General features: G+C 34.2%; 1 protein-coding gene across 3 annotated transcripts in view; it reads left to right on the forward strand.

The window, feature by feature from the left end:
* Positions 1-18,691, forward strand: part of KPNA4 (karyopherin subunit alpha 4) — a 67,158-nt gene that overhangs the window by 15,549 nt on the left and 32,918 nt on the right. For all 3 annotated transcript variants that reach the window (XM_027061514.2, XM_027061513.2, XM_053221259.1), the window contains 6 exons: positions 9,493-9,537; positions 10,420-10,509; positions 10,619-10,648; positions 10,732-10,784; positions 13,663-13,758; positions 14,292-14,377. In XM_027061514.2, the coding sequence (XP_026917315.1) occupies positions 9,493-9,537; positions 10,420-10,509; positions 10,619-10,648; positions 10,732-10,784; positions 13,663-13,758; positions 14,292-14,377 (400 nt within the window). The remainder of the gene's footprint in view (positions 1-9,492; positions 9,538-10,419; positions 10,510-10,618; positions 10,649-10,731; positions 10,785-13,662; positions 13,759-14,291; positions 14,378-18,691) is intronic.

An 18,691-nucleotide genomic window follows, 5' to 3' on the forward strand; every position in this document is an offset into this window, starting at 1 on the left:
TGGATCATTTAAAATTTTCTTTTTAATGTTTTTTATTTTTGAGAGAGAGAGAGAGAATGTGAGTGTGGGGGGTGGGCAGGGCAGAGAGAGCGGGAGACCCAGAATTCAAAGCGGGCTGTCAGCACAGAGCCTGATGCGGGGCTGGAACTCATGAACTGTGAGATCATGACCTGAGCCGAAGTAAGACGCTTACCCGACTGAGCCATCCAGGCACCCCTAGATGTGGATCATTTTAAAGTATTATTATTTTTAGTAGAATTCTTTTTAAATACTGTTACTGTAGCTTGCCACAGTTAAATCTGGCCTCCTGTTGAATTTACTTTCAGACTTACACTCAGTCTTGAGTTATCTTTTTATTTGTTAGAGGTAAGAATATGATTCTCTTATGAAGACTTGCCCATCACTAGTAGTGCTAATTAGAATTTTACTACTATTAATAAATACTATCTCTGAGAAATCGCTGTTTTAGTAAGCATTTAACATTAAGCATTTAAAATGTCCCTTTTAGATCTCACAGCTCATGGGTTCGAGCCCTGCATCAGGCTCCATGCTAACAGCATGGAGCCTGGAGCCTACTTCGGATGCTGTCTCCCTCTCTTTCTGCCCCTTTGCCACTCACACTTTCTTTCAAAAATAAATATTGAAAAAAAAATTTTTTAATGTCCCTTTTATTGTCATAAATGTAAAATTGGAATTTATTTGCCAGCATACATATTTAGCAAAGGCATGGGTAAGTACCATGATGACTCCTCCTGGAGAGATCAGCAAGTGGAAATGAAAGGAGGTAGAAATAGGAAAGGAATGGGAAAACAGACTTTTGTAGTTACACATTTTAGCATTTGGTTTACCATGTTTATTGGGTCGAACAACTGTTGTACCTACCAGGTATGTTTAAGATGTGATGATCATTTGGGTTGAAAACACCAGTAAATTGCTTTTCTCTGAACTGTTGTGTAGGTTAGCTTTATATGATGTGATTGATTTGGTTCCTTGCCTAGTTTTCCATTTCTGGCTTCTGACATTCTTCAACAGATCTTGTGTGCACCATCTTTTATAATCCTCTCTTTTTGTATATGCTATATTTTCTACCTGGAATGCCTGTCTCTAGATCAGTTTTCATTTATTCTTAAATATTCAGCTTATATTTCATCTTCAGTCTTTCTTCGCTTACTTTAAACTTTTTACTGTCAAAAACAGTACATGCATAACACATTTATTAGATGAGTAAAGTCAAGTAATGTGTTTTAAATGGTGTTTGGCACCAAATGTTTGCAAGATGTTAGACTTTATTAAATTATATTTTTCTGTCATAAGAACTGCCACCTTAAAGCCATTGATAATGCTATCTCTGATCCGCCTTTGTATTTCTAGTGCTTGACAAGTAGGTGATTAATAAATATTTGAATGATTGAGTGAATGCTTCCCAGCAGGCTGTAAATAATAATACTGTAGAATCTCATGCTACAAGGGGAGGGGAAGATTATGTATGTTTGTGTATGTATAACTTTTTAAAAATTGTTTTATTGAGATGTAATTTATTTTGCTTAAAACCCATTTTGAGTGTACAGTTCAATGATTTTTAGTAAATTTTCATAGTTTTGCAACCATTACTACAGTCCAGGTTATAGAATATATCCCATCACCCCACAAAATATCTCATGCCTGATTAATCATTTAACTTTTTATTTTCTCTTGGTGTTTTTTTTTTGGGGGGTTTTTTTTTTTTTTTTTTTTGTGCTATGTTAACATCCCTGGGGTATCAAGATAGGCTGGATAAAATAAAATCACAGCATTATATGCCATATCTTCTGTATGACCAACTTTAGAATTTTTCTTCAGTGAGGTGAGTTGAGCCCTTACTAATTAATCTAAACCCTCATATTTTACTCAAAATTTAAGGTATTAAAATTTCATACAGTATAACATCATCACATCTTAAATTACTAGTTTTTAGAGTTTTTTTTTAAAAAAACTATACATTGGTAAAAAGTGACTTAGAAATTAAGTAGGCACTAGTTAGAAATCAAATAGCTATAAATTGGAAAAGGAAGTACTGAACCCTGTTCTCATAAGAGGAAGGTGTTTAATCCCTAGAATTATGATAGTGATGAACACTATCATAACTATTTTTAATTTGTTAAATTAAAAAATTATCTTGTGTTCTGTAAGATTCACTTGTTTGAATTTTTTTTGACAATTTCTTGTCCCCTTTTGCCTGAACATAGGATTTTGTAACTATATTTATTACAAGCAAAGAAATATAAAAATTCTGGGTTATCTACCTAAACTATACTCCTTACTCAGCCTTTCTCTGCTTCTCTCCCCATCCCCCCATTGACTGCCTTTGTCCTTTAGATAGCTCTTTGGCCTATAAATAAGTCTTTGGCCAGTTTGTCAGCCTTTTGGAATTCTAATTGACAGCTCACTGCATCAGTGTAAGTCATGTGATATCACAACTATTATATTTGCATGTAGTATATGAAAACTCTTTAAGATAAGACTTAGAAAAATAAGCCTTCTATACCCCTTTCATGGGGCCCCAGAGAAATAAAAGTCCTTTATTTGAGATGGAGTTGTGACTTGTAATTGTCTAAATAATCTAATTCCACTTTTAAGACATGGTTTTTTTGCAATAAAAAACGGGTAAAAGCTGCCACACTGGTGCATAGGAAGTCTTTCTACTAGTTCATTCGGTCTTCTCTTTACCTTGAAGGTAATAGCTTTTTCTCAAGAGAAGAAAATTCTTTCTTGCTCTCTTGCTGTGTAATAGATTGTCAAATCTCCTATTTTGTAAATAAATTTCTGTCGGTAGTAGTAGCCTAAGGCTTGTGTCACTACTAAAATGTTAAATTGGTTTGATAAATCCTTTATTAATTGTTCCAAATTATCAGAAACTCCAAATTTAATAAGATGTACTGTAATGGGAAAAATTCTTTGAGTGTAAATAAAATATTTCTGTAATAGTGTATATTTAATATTTTATTTTTTGTGCAATATTTTGCTTTATTGAAAAGAAGTTAAAGCCCATTATAACTTAATTCTGCTTATTTATTAGATGGAATACTTACTAGTTTTTATTAAAACCTTTTTTGACCACAAATATCAGTCCCTCAGAAGTCTATTGTATAATCTGTTAAGTAGTACAGTGTACAGTTTACAGTTTTATTTTCTGTCTGTGAGACATTGGACCTAATTTTTTAGGACCAAATTTTTGTTGTTGTTGTTTACCAGAATTGTTTATTGCTATTGTATTGTGAGACAGTGCAAAGCCCACGGTCTTCATGATAGTGCTTTTTCTTTAGTATGAGCCATAGGCTCTAAAATTGGCTTGAACTGTATTTGATTTTAAGACTTGAGGAAAACTGTATGGCTTAGTGGTTAATTGGCTTTGTATGAGACTGTCCGAATTCTGATCCTAGCTGTCCCACTATAGCTGTGTGGCCTTGGCCAATTAAGTAATTTAACTTCTCTAGGCCTCAGTTTCCTTATTTATAAAAAGAAAGAAATGTTTTGTGGTTGTGGTTGTTGTTTTTATCTCTTAAGGCTATAATAATTAAAAGATGGTGAATGTTGAAATTCTTATGATAGTACTTGGCCAAGTATTTTTATTCATTTTGCAGCCTTATTTGTATTTTTTTGATCTTGGTATTTTTTTAAGGGCAAAAGATTCAGAAGGACTTTCTGAATGAAAATATAAGATAGAAAAGAAACACATGAGAAGTTCAGTATCATTAATCATCTGGGGAAATGAAACATCTACATATGTATTAAAATGGCTACATGAAAAAGACTGACCATTTCAAATATTGATAAAAATGTGAAGGAAACTCTACTGTTATTGGGATGGACAGTTATACAACCAGTTTGGAAAACAGTTGGCAGGGATTTTGGTTTTTATTTTTTTATTCAAACATAATCAACATACAGTGTTATATTAGCTTCAGGTGTACAATATAATGATTCAACAATTCTATATACTTTTCAGTGCTCATCCTGATAAGTGTACATTAATCCCCTTAACATGTTTCACCTGTCAGCCACCTCCCTCTGGCAGCCAGCAGTTCTCTGTATTTTCTTTTTTTTGTCTCTTTTTTTTCTTTGTTTCTTAAATTCTGCATATGAATGAAGTCATGGTATTTGTCTTTCTCTGACTGACTTCTCTAAGCCTTGTACTCTAGCTCCATCCATGTCCTTGCAAATGGAAGATTTCATTCTTCTTTATGGCTGAAAAATATTCTGGTGTGTGTGTGTGTGTGTGTATATATATATGTATATATATGTGTGTATATATATGTGTGTGTATATATACGTATGTATATGTATATACATACGTATATATACACACCACATTTTCTGTATCCATTCATCCATTGATGGGCACTTGGGCTCCTTCCGAAATGTGGCTATTGTACGTAATGCTGCAGTAAACATAGGGGTGCTTGGATTCTTTTGAATTAGTGTTTTTGTATTTTGGGGGTAAATAGTAGTAGAATTACTGGGTTGTATGGTATTGATATTTTTAGGTTTTTGAGAAGACTCCATACTGGTTTCCACAGTGGTTGCACCAATTTACATTCTCATCAACAGTGCACACAGGTCCTCTTTTCTCCACATCTTTGCCAGCACTTATTCTTTCTTGCGGTTTTGATTTTAGCCATTCTGACAGATGTGAAGTGATATCTTATTGTGGTTTTAATTTGCATTTCCCTGATGGTTAGTGATGTTGAGCATCTTTTCATGTGTCTGTTGGCCATCTGTATGTCTTTGGGAAAAGGGCCATTCAGATCCTTTGCTCATTTTTTAATTGGATTATTTATTCGTTTTTGGTGTTGAGTTGTAGACTTTTTTTTAAATATATTTTGGATATTAACCCCTTATCGGATATGTCATTTGTCAATATCTTCTATTCAGTAGGTTGCCTTTTTGTTTTGTTGATGATTTCCTTTGCTGTGCAAAACCTTTGTATTTTGGTATAGTCCTAGTTTAATTTTGCTTTTGTTTCCTTTGCCTGAGGGGTCGTACCTAGTAAAATGTTTCTATGGTTGATGTCAAAGAAATTACTGCCTGTGTTTTCTTCTAGGGGTTTTATGGTTTTAGGTCTCACATTTAGGTCTTTAACCCATTTTGAGTTTATTTTTGTGGATGGTTTAAGAAAGTGGTCCAGTTTGATTCTTTTGTTATTTTTTAAATACATATCTGTATCAAAGCTCAAATGATCATCAAAAACTCACTTAAACAGAGATGGAATAAATTGGTTTGGTCAAAAATTGAGGTAAAGATTTCTGTACATATAAGATTACCCAATACATTTTGAGAAGGAATATTTATTCCTTATGTTATTCCCTATATATGGAATTTATATTCTAGTAGGGAGAGGGTAAAAATTAGTAAAATTATATATAGCATATTAGAATGTGATAAATGATATGGAGAAAAATAAGGCATAGAAGAGGAATAGAGAGTACCCAGTTGGAGAGTTGCTGGATGGTTAGGAAGGGGAAGACCTTACCATGGAGGTGACTTCTGAGAGATTCAAACATGAATGTGGGCACTGCAGATAGTGAAGGAACAGCGTTACAGCCTGAGGAATTCACAGTAGCAGTAATAATAGCTAACACGTATATTGCTATGTGACAGGAGCTGTTTAAGCCTTTTACATATATTAACTTACTCAATCTTTATATAGTATCCTATGCAATAGGTATTTTTACTATCCTCATTTTATAGATGAGAAAACTGAGGCATTGAGAGCTAGTAAGTAGTGTGGCTGAAAATTAAACCCTAGCAGTTTGGCCATGGAGTCCATTCTTTGGAGTTGCTGTAGAGTCTATTAGTGAAGGCCTTGAAGAGAGAAAATTTCTAGTGTGTTACGAGAATAGTTAAGTTAGTGCAGATACAGCAAAGTGAATCAAGAAAATGATAGAACCTGAGGTCTGAAAGGTGGTAATTGAAAAACAGTTAAGGTTAGACATTTGAGAGGACTTAAGCCATTTTAATGACTGGGCTTTTACTCCAAACTGGACAGCCTTTGATAGTTTTGAAAAGGGAAATCACATCATCTGGCTGACTTTTTATTTATTTTTTTTTTTTGATTTTTAAAAAATTTATTTTTTAAATTTACATCCAAGTTAGTTAGCATATAGTGTAACAGTGATTTCAGGAGTAGATTCCTTAGTGCCCCTTACCCATTTAACCCATCCCCCCTCCCACAACCTCTCCAGTAACACTGTTCTCCATATTTAAGAGTCTCTTAGTTTTGTCCCCCTCCCTGTTTTTATATTATTTTTGCTTCCCTTCCCCCGTGTTCGTCTGTTCTGTGTCTTAAAGTCCTCATATGAATGAAGTCATATGATATTTGTCTTTCTCTGACTAATTTTGCTTAGCATAATACCCTCTAGTTCCATCCACGTAGTTGCAAATGGCAAGATTTCATTCTTTTTGATTGCCGAGTAATACTCCATTGTATATGTATACCACATCTTTATCCATTCATCTATCAATGGACATTTGGGCTCTTTCCATACTTTTGCTATTGTTGATAGTGCTGCTATAAACATGGGGGTGCATGTGCCTCTTCAAAACAGCATACCTGTATCCCTTGGATAAATACCTAGTAATGCCATTGCTGGGTCGTAGGATAGTTGTATTTTTAATTTTTTTAAAATTGTTTTCCAGGGTGGCTGTACCAGTTTGTATTCCCACCAGCAGTGCAAAAGAGAGATCCTCTTTGTCCACATCCTCACCAACATTTGTTGTTGCCTAAGTTGTTAATGTTAGCCATTCTGATTGGTGTGAGGTGGTATCTCATTGTGGTTTTGATTTGTATTTCCCTGATGATGAGATGTTGAGCATTTTTTCATGTGTCAGTTGGCCATCTGGATATCTTTTTTGGAGAAGTGTCTATTCATGTCTTTTGCCCATTTCTTCACTGGATTATTTGTTTTTTTTGGGTATTGAGTTTGAGAAGTTCCTTATAGATTTTGGATACTGACTCTATCTGATATGTCATTTGCAGATATCTTCCCCCATTCTTTTTGTTGCCTTTTAGTTTTGCTGATTGTTTCCTTCGCTGTGTAGAAGCTTTTTATTTTGATGAGGTCTCAATAGTTGATTTTTGCTTTTGTTTCCCTTGCCTCTGGAGATGTGTTGAGTAAGAAGTTGCTGTGGCCAAGGTCATAAAGGTTTTTGCCTGCTTTCTCCCCAAGGATTTTGATGGCTTCCTGTCTTACATTTAGGTCTTTCACCCATTTTGAGTTCATTTTTGCGTGTGGTGTAAGAAAGTGGTCCAGGTTCATTCTTCTGCATGTCGCTGTCCAGTTTTCCCAGCACCACTTGTGGAAGAGACTGTCTGTATTCCATTGGATATTCTTTCCTGCTTTGTCAAAGATTAGTTGGCCATACACTTGTGGGTAAATTTCTGGGTTCTCTATTCTGTTGCATTGATCTGAGTGTCTGTTTTTGTGCCAGTACCATACTGTCTTGATGATTGCAGCTTTGTAATACAATTTGAAGTCCGTGATCTGGCTGACTTTTTAGAAAGGGGTTCTTTTATTGGGTCCTTCCTCCCTTGGAGTCTATAAGTAGAATTCAGGAAGGCCTAGAAACTTAGAAAAAATTACATCTTTATTTTTCACTAACTTCTAACTTCTAACAGTGTTTCCTTCATTTAATAATGTAGCCAGTAAACTGCAGCAGTTATTAAAGTTACCTGTGACTTTTTGTCACCACCAGTAAAACATTTTTGCAGGATATCTTTATTATCATCACTTTGAAAGTATACTAGTTGTTGGACTCACTGCTAGAACCTGTTTAATGTAATAACGAAGTACATATATTAGTTTTTTCATGCTTAAATATTTTTGACAACTGTATGTCAATATACTTGCTTTTCTTTGTAACCTTATGTATTTCTTACCTGTATTTAAAAACACCGTGTGGAAGGTGTTCATTGATTTCACCAGCTGTCAATGGAGACTGTGGCATTCAAGAATTAAGATTCCCTGTGAGGATTGCTTTGGTTGTTGTGATAAGAATGAACTGGGGGAGAAGGCAAGCAAGAGCAGAAGGAGGGATACAAGTTAAGAGGCTTTTGCAATAATCTAGGTGAAGGATAATGGAGAGTTGGACCAGAGTAGTGGCAGAGAAGATAGTGATATGTAGTTGGGTTTTGGATAAGTTTTGAAGGTTGAACCAGAGGATTTGTTAGCAGATTGAATGTGTAACATGAGAGAAGAAGAAGAATCCGGGATTGCTCTAAAGTTTTTGTCTGTGCATCTGGAAGAATAGAGTTGACATTTACTGAAATCTCTTTGAAATTATCAGCAGATCTATAATACTGCATATGTCATAAATTTTTTAAACAGTAACATAAGGCTTATAAAAAGGTACAAAGAATAAAAGAATTCATGGTCTCACCCCCTATATGAACCATGTGAGATCAGATAGAGTTATGTATGTTTGTTAAAAATCAAAAGTTTGGCTTTGGATATAAGTTTGAGATCTTTATTAGACATCTGAGTATTTGTGATTTTGCTATTTCTACTTGGTATGCCCTGACCTATGCAGTCACTAGAAAGAATGAGGGGAACTTATACAAAAAGAACATAAACTTCTGTTGTTCATCTGAAGGTTTGAATGTTTTACAGTGAACATGTATCCATGTGTTAGGTAAGTTTAAAATGAGAAAAATTCATATTAAAAGAATAAGAAAATAGTTACAGTATGTGATAAAAAATTATGTGGTCATTAGAAATAACGAAAAAGAGAGGTGCCTGGGTGACTCAGTTGGGTAAGCTTCCTACTTTTGATTTGGACTCACTCAGGTCATGGTCTCAGAGTTGTGAGATCCAAAATCCAGCTCCACTTCAGGCTTGGTGCTGGGTGTGGAACCTGCTTAAGAGTCTCTGCTTGCCCCTCCCCTGTGCAAGTGAATGCATGTGTTTGTGCACTCTCTCTCTCTCAAATAATAATAATAATAATAATAATAATAATAATAATAATAATAGAAGATATTTGTATATACCACCATGGAAGGGCTCTAAACTCTATAAATTAAGTAAACAAAAATAAGGTGAAGACAAAATAAATCGATAAGTGTGTCAGAATCACAGTAAATCTAACACTAGTTACCTTTAGAGAAAGACCTGGATTGACAGGTAGATGCCCCCCACCCCTCCTTTTAAGCAGTTGAGTTTACTAACCTTGTACATGTATTACTTAAGTGTTGTGGTTCATATGGGAGGCGAGCTTATGGGTTCTATTATTCTTTGTATCTTTGTATTTTTATAAATGCTACAGTTTTAAAATTTTATATCTAATATAGAAAATCATATATATATACTATGATCTTTATTATGAGTAAAATGTGACTATGTACATATATGACTAGAAGAAAAGATTATGGGATGTACGTTAAAATGTTACTAGTGGTTTTCTCTGGGCGATGGAAATTGGGGTGTTTTTAAAAACATATTTTTCTTTAATTTCTTGTAGACTATGAGAAGACAACGAAATGAAGTTGTAGTTGAATTAAGGAAGGTGAGTCTGATTAATATTGGGTACTTCCAAGCATAATTCTAACAACATTATAGCATATATGGAAGGTACTAAATGTATATTAATCTCAAGTGCCTAGCATTTCTTTTTCTTTTGAAAACTGAAGGATTTTGACTAAACTTAGGCTATTGAAGTTGGCAAGATACAACTTGTCCACTATCCAGAAATAGAGATAAATGAATTCTTATGTGGTGTTTTTCTTCTGTAATTTTTAATAATTTATATGAAGTGTAAGTCATAACTATACAGTTTTACTAAATAATTCTGCTATTTACAGGTGTAAATATGCCCTGAAAAGAACTTATTTTACTTACAAATTTCATCAACTTTTCAAGTATTAAAATAAGTTATGTCTGTAAAAAAAGAAAAATGGGTTATAGTTGGAAATATATATCTTTAAATTTGTCCCACACATTTTAAGTGAAATTTAAGTGGCCCTTGATTTTTGTAAGGAATTGTTGATTTCTGTCTGATTTTGAACTGCCCACCTTTTGCTTTGACTTTGTTTTTAGGTGATAAAGAGAAGCTCCCAGATGATGTATAAAATGGTTTAGTACTTTTAAATAAATATGTATGTTTGGTTCTGGCTTAAACTGTACACTATCTTTTTTAATCAGAATTTTTTGTTTTTCAGTTTGTTTTTATATAGTTCACGGTTCATTAAAAATGTAGTATTTGGGGTTTGGGTCTCAAATTAGTGTTGCTTAAGTGTTTGATTCACAATTTGGTTTAATTTTTCATTTGCGTTTTACTTTTAAAAGGCACTCCCTGTTTCATTTTGTAGGACAGGATTGCATAACCTTTGTATGAAACTATCTTTTTATTTAACTAAAGTTCTTTTTCTGATTTTTTTGTTTTTTTAAGAATAAAAGAGATGAACATCTCTTAAAGAGAAGGAATGTACCACATGAAGATATCTGTGAAGATTCTGATATAGATGGCGATTATAGAGTGGTAAGTTATCATTATTCTGGTAACATAAAACTACAAATGAAAGATTTTACATAAATAAAGAGTTTTAAGGTGACTTTTTAACTTTGTTTTCTCTGTAATTTTTTTACAGCAAAATACCTCTCTAGAAGCTATTGTTCAAGTAAGTTGAGTGTTTTCCCGTGTCTTCATTTGTATTTCTAATTACTGTGTATCTATATCAAAAATTGTTTTAATTTTTTATAGAATGCTTCAAGTGATAACCAAGGAATTCAGTTAAGTGCAGTTCAAGCTGCTAGGTAAGTTAAATTTTGAGGACATATTTAAATTTCATAACTTACACAGGAGTTCTGTTTGACTTTTCACTATGTAATACTACTGTGACTCAAGTTTGATGACAAACAATAAAGAACAGTCCATAGACTAACTAAATTTACTTAAAAATTTTTTTTCTGGTTTAGTGTATTGATAGCAGTTTTTTCTAAACTCAGATAAAGTTTCAAGTTGCAGAATACATAGATGCTAGGAAAGAGTTGATTTGACAGGTTATTGCTAGCAACTAATAGAAAAGCATTATTATTTATTTTAATTCTTTTATATGTTTTTATTTATTTTTGAGAGAGCACAAGTTGGGGAGGGGCAGAGAGAGAGGGAGACACAGAATATGAAACAGGCTCCAGGTTCTCAGCTGTCAGCATAGAGCCTGACGTGGGGCTCGAACTCATGAACCCGTGAGATCATGACCTGAGCCAAAGTTGAATGCTTAACCAACTGAGCCACACAGGCACCCCAAAAAACATTATTTATAAAACTTCACTTTTTATTAATAGGTTTAATTTTATAAAAAGTCAGGTTTTTCATCTCCTGCCCAGGTAGCTAATTCTTTTCACAGTCCTTATTTTAATCAAACAATAAATTGAGTTATAAGCTTACTATAGCAGTGTACAGGCAAGTAGACATTAAGATTGAGGGCTACAATTTGCAACTAGGTGGATGGAACTAGAGGGTGTTATGCTAAGTGAAATTAGAGAAAGACAAATATCCTATGACTTCACTCATATGAGGACTTTAAGATACAAAACAGATGAACAAGGGAAGGGAAGCAAAAAATATAAAAACAGGGAGGGGGATAAAACATAAGAGACTCTTAAATATGGAGAATAAACAGAGGGTTACTGGAGAGGTTGTGGGGGGAGGGGGATGGGCTAAATGGGTAAGGGGCATTAAGAAATCTGCTGAAATCATTGTTGCACTATATGCTAACTAACTTGGATGTAAAGTTTTTAAAAATAAAAGATAAAAGATTGAGGGCTACAGAGTTTCCCAGTGGATTTCCAGGTAGGAATATTATGTTATTTTGTATATTTCTGCTGTGAAATCTGTGGTCTAGAGGTGTATGCTCCTATGTTTTAAGAGGGGAACCAGAAAAACTTGTTTCTGAGACCTTTGTATTAATGAATAGGTTATTAGTTTTCCTACTTTTGTGTATTTTAAAAACCCTAGAACAGATAGGAAAATTATAGAATTAACACTATTGCCCACTACAGGTAAAAGAACTTCGTAGAGAGGACTTGGTTATGTAGGAAGAAAATCATAGGAGTATTCACATCTCAAAATGGCAAATTATGTTTATAGATAGAATGATTATGAAATTTGAGGGGTACCTGGGTGGCTCATTCGGTTGAGTGTCTGACTCTTGATTTCGGTTCAGGTCATGATCTCATGATTCATGAGTTCAAGCCCCGTGTCGGGCTCCCGTGCAGAGCCTGCTTGGAATTCTCATTCTGTGTCACTGTCTCTGTCTCTTCCTCCCTGCCCCCCCTCCCCAAAGTAAATAAATGAACTGGAAAAAATTGATACATTATGCTCACCATTTTTCATTGTTGATTATTTGATAGTTTTGGAGCAACTCTTCTCAATAGGAGTTCTACAAAATAATTAAAGCCCTAAGGCCCCTAAAGCAGATATTTTCAAATTAGGGTCTTTGTTTTTTTGTGTTTTTTGTTTGTTTGTTTAATGTTTATTTATTTTGAGAGTGAAAGGGTACACCTGTGTGTGTGTGTGCGTGCAAGCAGGAGAGAGGCAGAGAGAGAGGAAGAGAATCCCCAGCACGTTCCACGTTGACAGCCCCAATGGGGGCTCGATCCCACGAACCATGAGATCATAATCTGATCTGAAATCAAGAGTTGAGCACTTAACCAACTGAGCCACCCAGGCATCCCTCAAATGATGGTCTTTGACTCTCTAGGAGATACTGAGACAACTTCGGGGAGTATACAAAATCAAACTCATTTATCAAAAATACTAAGACTTTATTTGCCTTTTTTAAATATGCTAACAATTTACAGTGATGTTGTAAAAGCACCTGTGGTAAAACTTGATGGTACCTTAGCACAGATCAAGACAGTAGCATCAAACTGATCTCATATTTTGTAGATACTATATGCAACATTATGCACTCAGAAAAAAAGGACATTTCTGAATATTTAAGAATGTCCTCAGTGAAGTAAAATGAAGTAAAGTAAATGAAGTAAAATTCTTTTATTAAATCTAGAACCTCGATTAAGAAAGACTGGGTTATTTTCTACTTTGTGTTAAGAATTGTGCCATGTTGTGGAAAATACTGTGAAAAGCATTTAGTATAATTCTTGCTATGTAAAAAGTTTAGAACCTAATTGAGAAGGCAGCGAAGTGTATTAAAAATAGCGATACTTAATAGCAAATGTAAGCATATGCTGTGTAAATGTTCTTGGAATTCAGAGAGGGTACTGTGAAAACATACAACTTGAAATGGACTTTGAATAGATAAGAGTTTGAATAGATGGAAAAGAGGGCATTCCAAGTGTAGGGACTAGGATGTGAAGGGCCTGGAAATGAGATTGAAATGGTGGGACAGACAACTGATCTATTTTTGAATTACAGAGAATGAGATTAGTTAGGTAAAATGGAGCCAACTTGTGGAATGGTTTAGGCTAGAGCAAAGAGTTTTCATTTATTGGGTAGTAAATAAGTAGCCATCACTTGGTTTATATAGAGGAATCATCTGATTAAGCTTTTATAAAATTGCTGTGCAGGGTATTCAAATGAGTGAGGATTTGTGTCATCCCTATGTCAAATATGAATTTGAATTTAATTATATGTCATTAAATTTCACAAGGGTATGTGTGTCTCTTATAGGAAGCTTTTGTCCAGTGATCGAAATCCACCAATCGATGACTTAATAAAATCTGGAATATTGCCTATTTTAGTCCATTGTCTTGAAAGAGATGACAAGTAAGTACATTATTTTAAGAACTAATTTAGAATCTATCTTTTGCAGAAAACAAGATTTTCTAGTAGTTAGTTTGATCTTTAAAGAAAAGGGCTATACGATGGAACTGAAAAAGCCAAAGGGAAAAACAGTGCAAGGTGTGTTTACACCAAGAGGTGAACATAAAGGCTAAAGAGGAACTTGAGAATGATACATTTAACTTTTAAGCTTTGAGAATTGACAAGTAGTAGCTTGGCCGGTAAGTACTTAAGAAAACTGTTGGGTAGTAATATATAGGTATCTTAATAAAGAGTTTTTACTAAAAATACGGACGCCCAAGGAAATTGGATGCTTTTTATACTGAAGAGATACTGTAAATAGTCATTGGAAGTTTAAACAAAAAAAAAAAAAGGCTAGATGTATAGGTACCTTTTGAAACAAAATATTTAATACTTTAAAAACGCTCGAGGAGAGGAATGGTTGGCAGATAGTGTATTTGGGCCAATGTAAAAATCCCTACTGTTTCATTAAAATTAAAATTATTTGTTTTTTGTAGTCCTTCTTTACAGTTTGAAGCTGCATGGGCTCTGACAAACATTGCATCTGGAACCTCTGAACAAACTCAAGCAGTAGTTCAGTCCAGTAAGTTGGTGATTGACGGATAAAATTATGGTTTCTAACAAAGAAGTTGGTAAAAAAAAATAGCGATTCTGTTAAAAGAATATATTATAAAATAATATCTATCCAATAAGGGAGTAGTTGAAATAGGCCAACTTAAGTATATTACTTTGATCATGTTGTTCCAATGACTGACATTTTCTATTTCCAAAAATTCATTTGATGCTAAATCTGACAACATTTCCTAAGTATAGTAGCGATTATATTGTTGTAGTTTCACTTTATTTATAGGACCTCATACAAATACGAGTGTTTTTTCCCATTGCCTTACTACCTCTTGGCCTCTCTTAATGAGATTTTCATCATGCGATTTAGAGAAATCTTTTATAAAGTAGTCCTGTTGAAAAATAGCTTGAAATTTGTTCATTGCAATTTTAATAGGATTGTTTTTCTTTTATGTTCCAAAAGTTGTAAGTGGAAGATTATTGGAAGTAATAACCTGAGTATTGTTTTCATTAATACTATTTAATTCTCTTATCAAACAAAGAAATTAATAATTTTAAAGAAGGTACTTCTAAAATGCATCTCAGGTGTGTAAGCAGGATCCTTGTCTAACTAAGCCTCTTAAAATCTTAACTCTAATTTCTACATGATTTTAAAGGGGAACAGAGGTTTTACCCAAGTAAACATTTTATTTTGTAGACATTTCTGTTCTTATATTACATAGAATATTAATACTACCTTAAATCATGATAAAATTGGCTTAATTTGAGGTTTAAATGGGTTTCGGTTTTTATGTTTGGTTTTATTTTGTATAATTGACTAGTAAATTTTATTATCTCAAGATAATCTTTTAGTCGCTCATTTTGCTTCCTAAGTGCTTTTTCAAGATTAGAAGGAGGCTTAGAATTGGTTTTAACACTGTCAGTCTGTCTTATTTTACCAAATATAGTAGATGAATGAATGATTTTTTATGAGTAAAGCATGATCTACATGTACTTAAATAGCATTTTTCAAAGTAAAGTAATATCAGAAGAAAGAAAAAATGGAAGAATCATGTGTTCAATGCAGTATTACTCTGTTTAGATACAGATTTTTCTGTTTCCCATCCTTGTTCTAAAGCAACAGAACCACTTTTTGATTCAGAAGGGCTATGTGGTACAGGAGTCACTGGCCTGTCTAAAGACACGTGTGAAGTTTGTTTTTAATTGAGGTGTAATTGACATAAATAACATTAAATTAGTTTCAGGTGTACAACATAATGACTCAAAATGTATGTATATACACCAAGGGGTGCCTGGGTGGCTCAGTGTTTCAGTGTCCGAACTTGGGCTCATGTCATGATCTTAAGGTTTATGAGTTCAAGCCCCACATTAGCCTCTGCACTTACAGTGCAGAACCTGCTTAAGGATTCTCTCTCTCCCTCTTTTTTTGCCCAATCCTGTCACACTTGCTGTCTTGCTCTCAAAAAAAAAATGTATACATCAAGAAGTGATCACAGTAACTCTAGTTTCCCCATCTTCATATCAAATTACATAATATGCATTACAGTATTATTGACTACAGTTACCATGTTGTACATTTCATTTCATTCCTGTGACTTGTTTTATGACCAGAAGTTTGTAACTCTTGGCCCCCTTCTCCTATTTCACCCACCCCCAAAAAACCCTCCCCTCTCTCAACCACCAATCTGTTCTCTGCATCTATGAGTTTTATTTTGTTCATTTGTTTTTTAGATTCCACATGTAAGTGAAATCATACATGGTCTTTCAGACCTGTTTCACTTAGTACCTCAAGATCCATTGACATCATAATGGACAAGGATTTATTTATTTATTTTCTTTTTTTAATGGCTGAGTGGTATTCCATTGTGTGTGTGTCTGTGTCTGTGTGTACGCATGTGTGTGTATACATGTGTACATGTACACACATCTTGTAATCCATCCATCCATCATTTGACACTTTGTTTCCATATCTTGGCTACTGTGAATAATGCTGTGATGAACATAGGGGTGCATATATCTTCAAAGGTTCCAAGCGATTTCACCGTAAGTATCTTTGCTGAAAACACTTCCCCCACAAACGCATTGGCTGTAAAGCAGTTTTGCCATAAAAGTATCAGAATAACTGGTTGACAGTTTGATTTGATAGTGTGTTTGTTTCATCAAATAATTGACAGTTTGCTTTCATTTCTCCATTGACACGGTACTCCCATTTTTATATTAATCTTAGCCCTCATAATAGTGTATACAGTGGCACAGAGTTTTGAACCCACATTTCTCCTAGAACTTTGAAACATCTATCAACAGACGTGTGACAGCATGCTGAGAACAGAGAACAAGGTAGAAGACTTTCACAGTGCCATACAAAACTGTTACAAATATGCATGCATCCTTGTATTTAGAAACTTAATACCTCCCTTAAGGAAAAAATTTTAGCGAAAAAATGAGAAAAGGTGATGCCAAATGAAGAGATGAATCAATAAGGAAAAAAATGTATATTATGAAAGAAAGACTTTGAGGATAAGTGCTTACTCTGCAAAATAAAATCAGTTATTTACATAGAATTACATGAATCTACACACATTTTAAATGTATTCAAATGTTGTATTTTGCAATAAAGTCTTTTTAATTAATGCATTTTTCATTTTGCATTATGTCCTTTTATTTATTTATTTATTTTTAATTTTTTTTAACGTTTATTTATTTTTGAGACAGAGAGAGACAGAGCATGAACAGGGGAGGGTGAGAGAGAGAGGGAGACACAGAATCCGAAACAGGCTCCAGGCTCGTAGCTGTCAGTACAGAGCCTGACGCGGGGCTTGAACCCACGAACCGCGAGATCATGACCTGAGCTGAAGTCGGATGCTTAACCAACTGAGCCACCTAGGCGCCCCTCATTATGTCCTTTTAAATGAATGCCCCTCTTTTATGGCATAATTGCCTTATGGCCAATTAGTTATAGGGTGAAAGTGTTTGTGGCAAAGATACTTGTGGTGAAAATACTGGCTACTCTTCTTAAATTTGTTTTCATTTTGCTCAGATAAATACCCAGAAGTGGAATTACTGGATCATGTGTTTTTAGTTTCTTCATTAGCCTCTACACTGTTTTCCATAGTGGCTGCACCAATTTACATGCCCACCAGCAGTGCACCAGGGCTCTCTTTTCTCAGCATCCTGTCCAACACTTGTTATTGCTTGTGTTTTTGATTAGCTGTTCTGACCAGTGTGAGGTGATACCTCCTTATGGTTTTGATTTGCTTTTGCCTGATGGTTCGTGATGTTGAGCATCTTTTCATGTCTGTGGGCCATGTGTATGCCTTCCTTAGCAAGATGTCTATTCAGGTTCTATTCCCATTTTGTAATCAAATTTTGGGGGAGGGGGTTGGTATTCTTTATATATTTTGGATGTTAACCACTTACCAGATACATGATTTGCAAATATACTCTCATTCAGGGGGTTGCCTTTTTATTTTGTTGATAGTCTCCTTGGCTGTACAGAAGCTTTTAGTTTGATGTAGTTGCATTTACTTTTGCTTTTGTTGCTAATTGCATGTGAAGTCAGGTTCAAAAAAATACTGTCAAGAATGATGTCAAGAAGCTTACCACCAGTGTTTTCTAGTAGAAATTTTTACAGTTTCTGGTCTTATATTCAAGTCTTTAATCCATTTGAGTTCATTTTTGTATATGGTATAACATTCTGGTTTAGTTTCATTCTTAATGCATTTGGCCATCCAGTTACCTCAACGCCGTTTATTGAAGAAACTGTCCTTTCCCCAATGTCTTTTCTTGCCTCCTTTGCTGTAAATTAATTGATTATATGTACATGGGTTTATTTCTTTTCTGTTGATCTACATCCCTGTTTTTATGCCAACATAGGTACCATACTGTTTTGATTAATGTAGCTTTGTAATATAGTTTGAATCAAGGAGCGTGAGGCCTCCAGTTTGATTCTTCTTTCTCAAGATTGCTTTGGCCATTCAGAATCTTTTGTGATTCCGTACAAATTTAGGATTGTTTGTTCTATTTTTGTGAAAACTGCCATTGGGATTTTGATAGGAGCATGGAATATTGTTCCATTTATTTGTTTTTATTTGTTTCATCTGTTTCTTTCATCAGTGTCTTGTAGTTTTTTGCATAGGTCTTTCACCTCCTTGGTTAAATTTATTCCTAGGTATTTTCCTCTTTTTGATGAAATTGTAAATGGAGTTGTTTTCTTAATTTTTCTAATAGTTTGTAGCATATAAATATGCTGTAGATTTTTCTATATTGACTCTGCATCCTGCAACTTTACCAAACTCATTTATTCTAGTAGTATTTTTTTATGGAGTCTTTATGG

Source organism: Acinonyx jubatus, chromosome C2 (genome assembly GCF_027475565.1).
Source record: "Acinonyx jubatus isolate Ajub_Pintada_27869175 chromosome C2, VMU_Ajub_asm_v1.0, whole genome shotgun sequence".
In the NCBI taxonomy this organism is placed as follows: Eukaryota; Metazoa; Chordata; class Mammalia; order Carnivora; family Felidae; genus Acinonyx; species Acinonyx jubatus.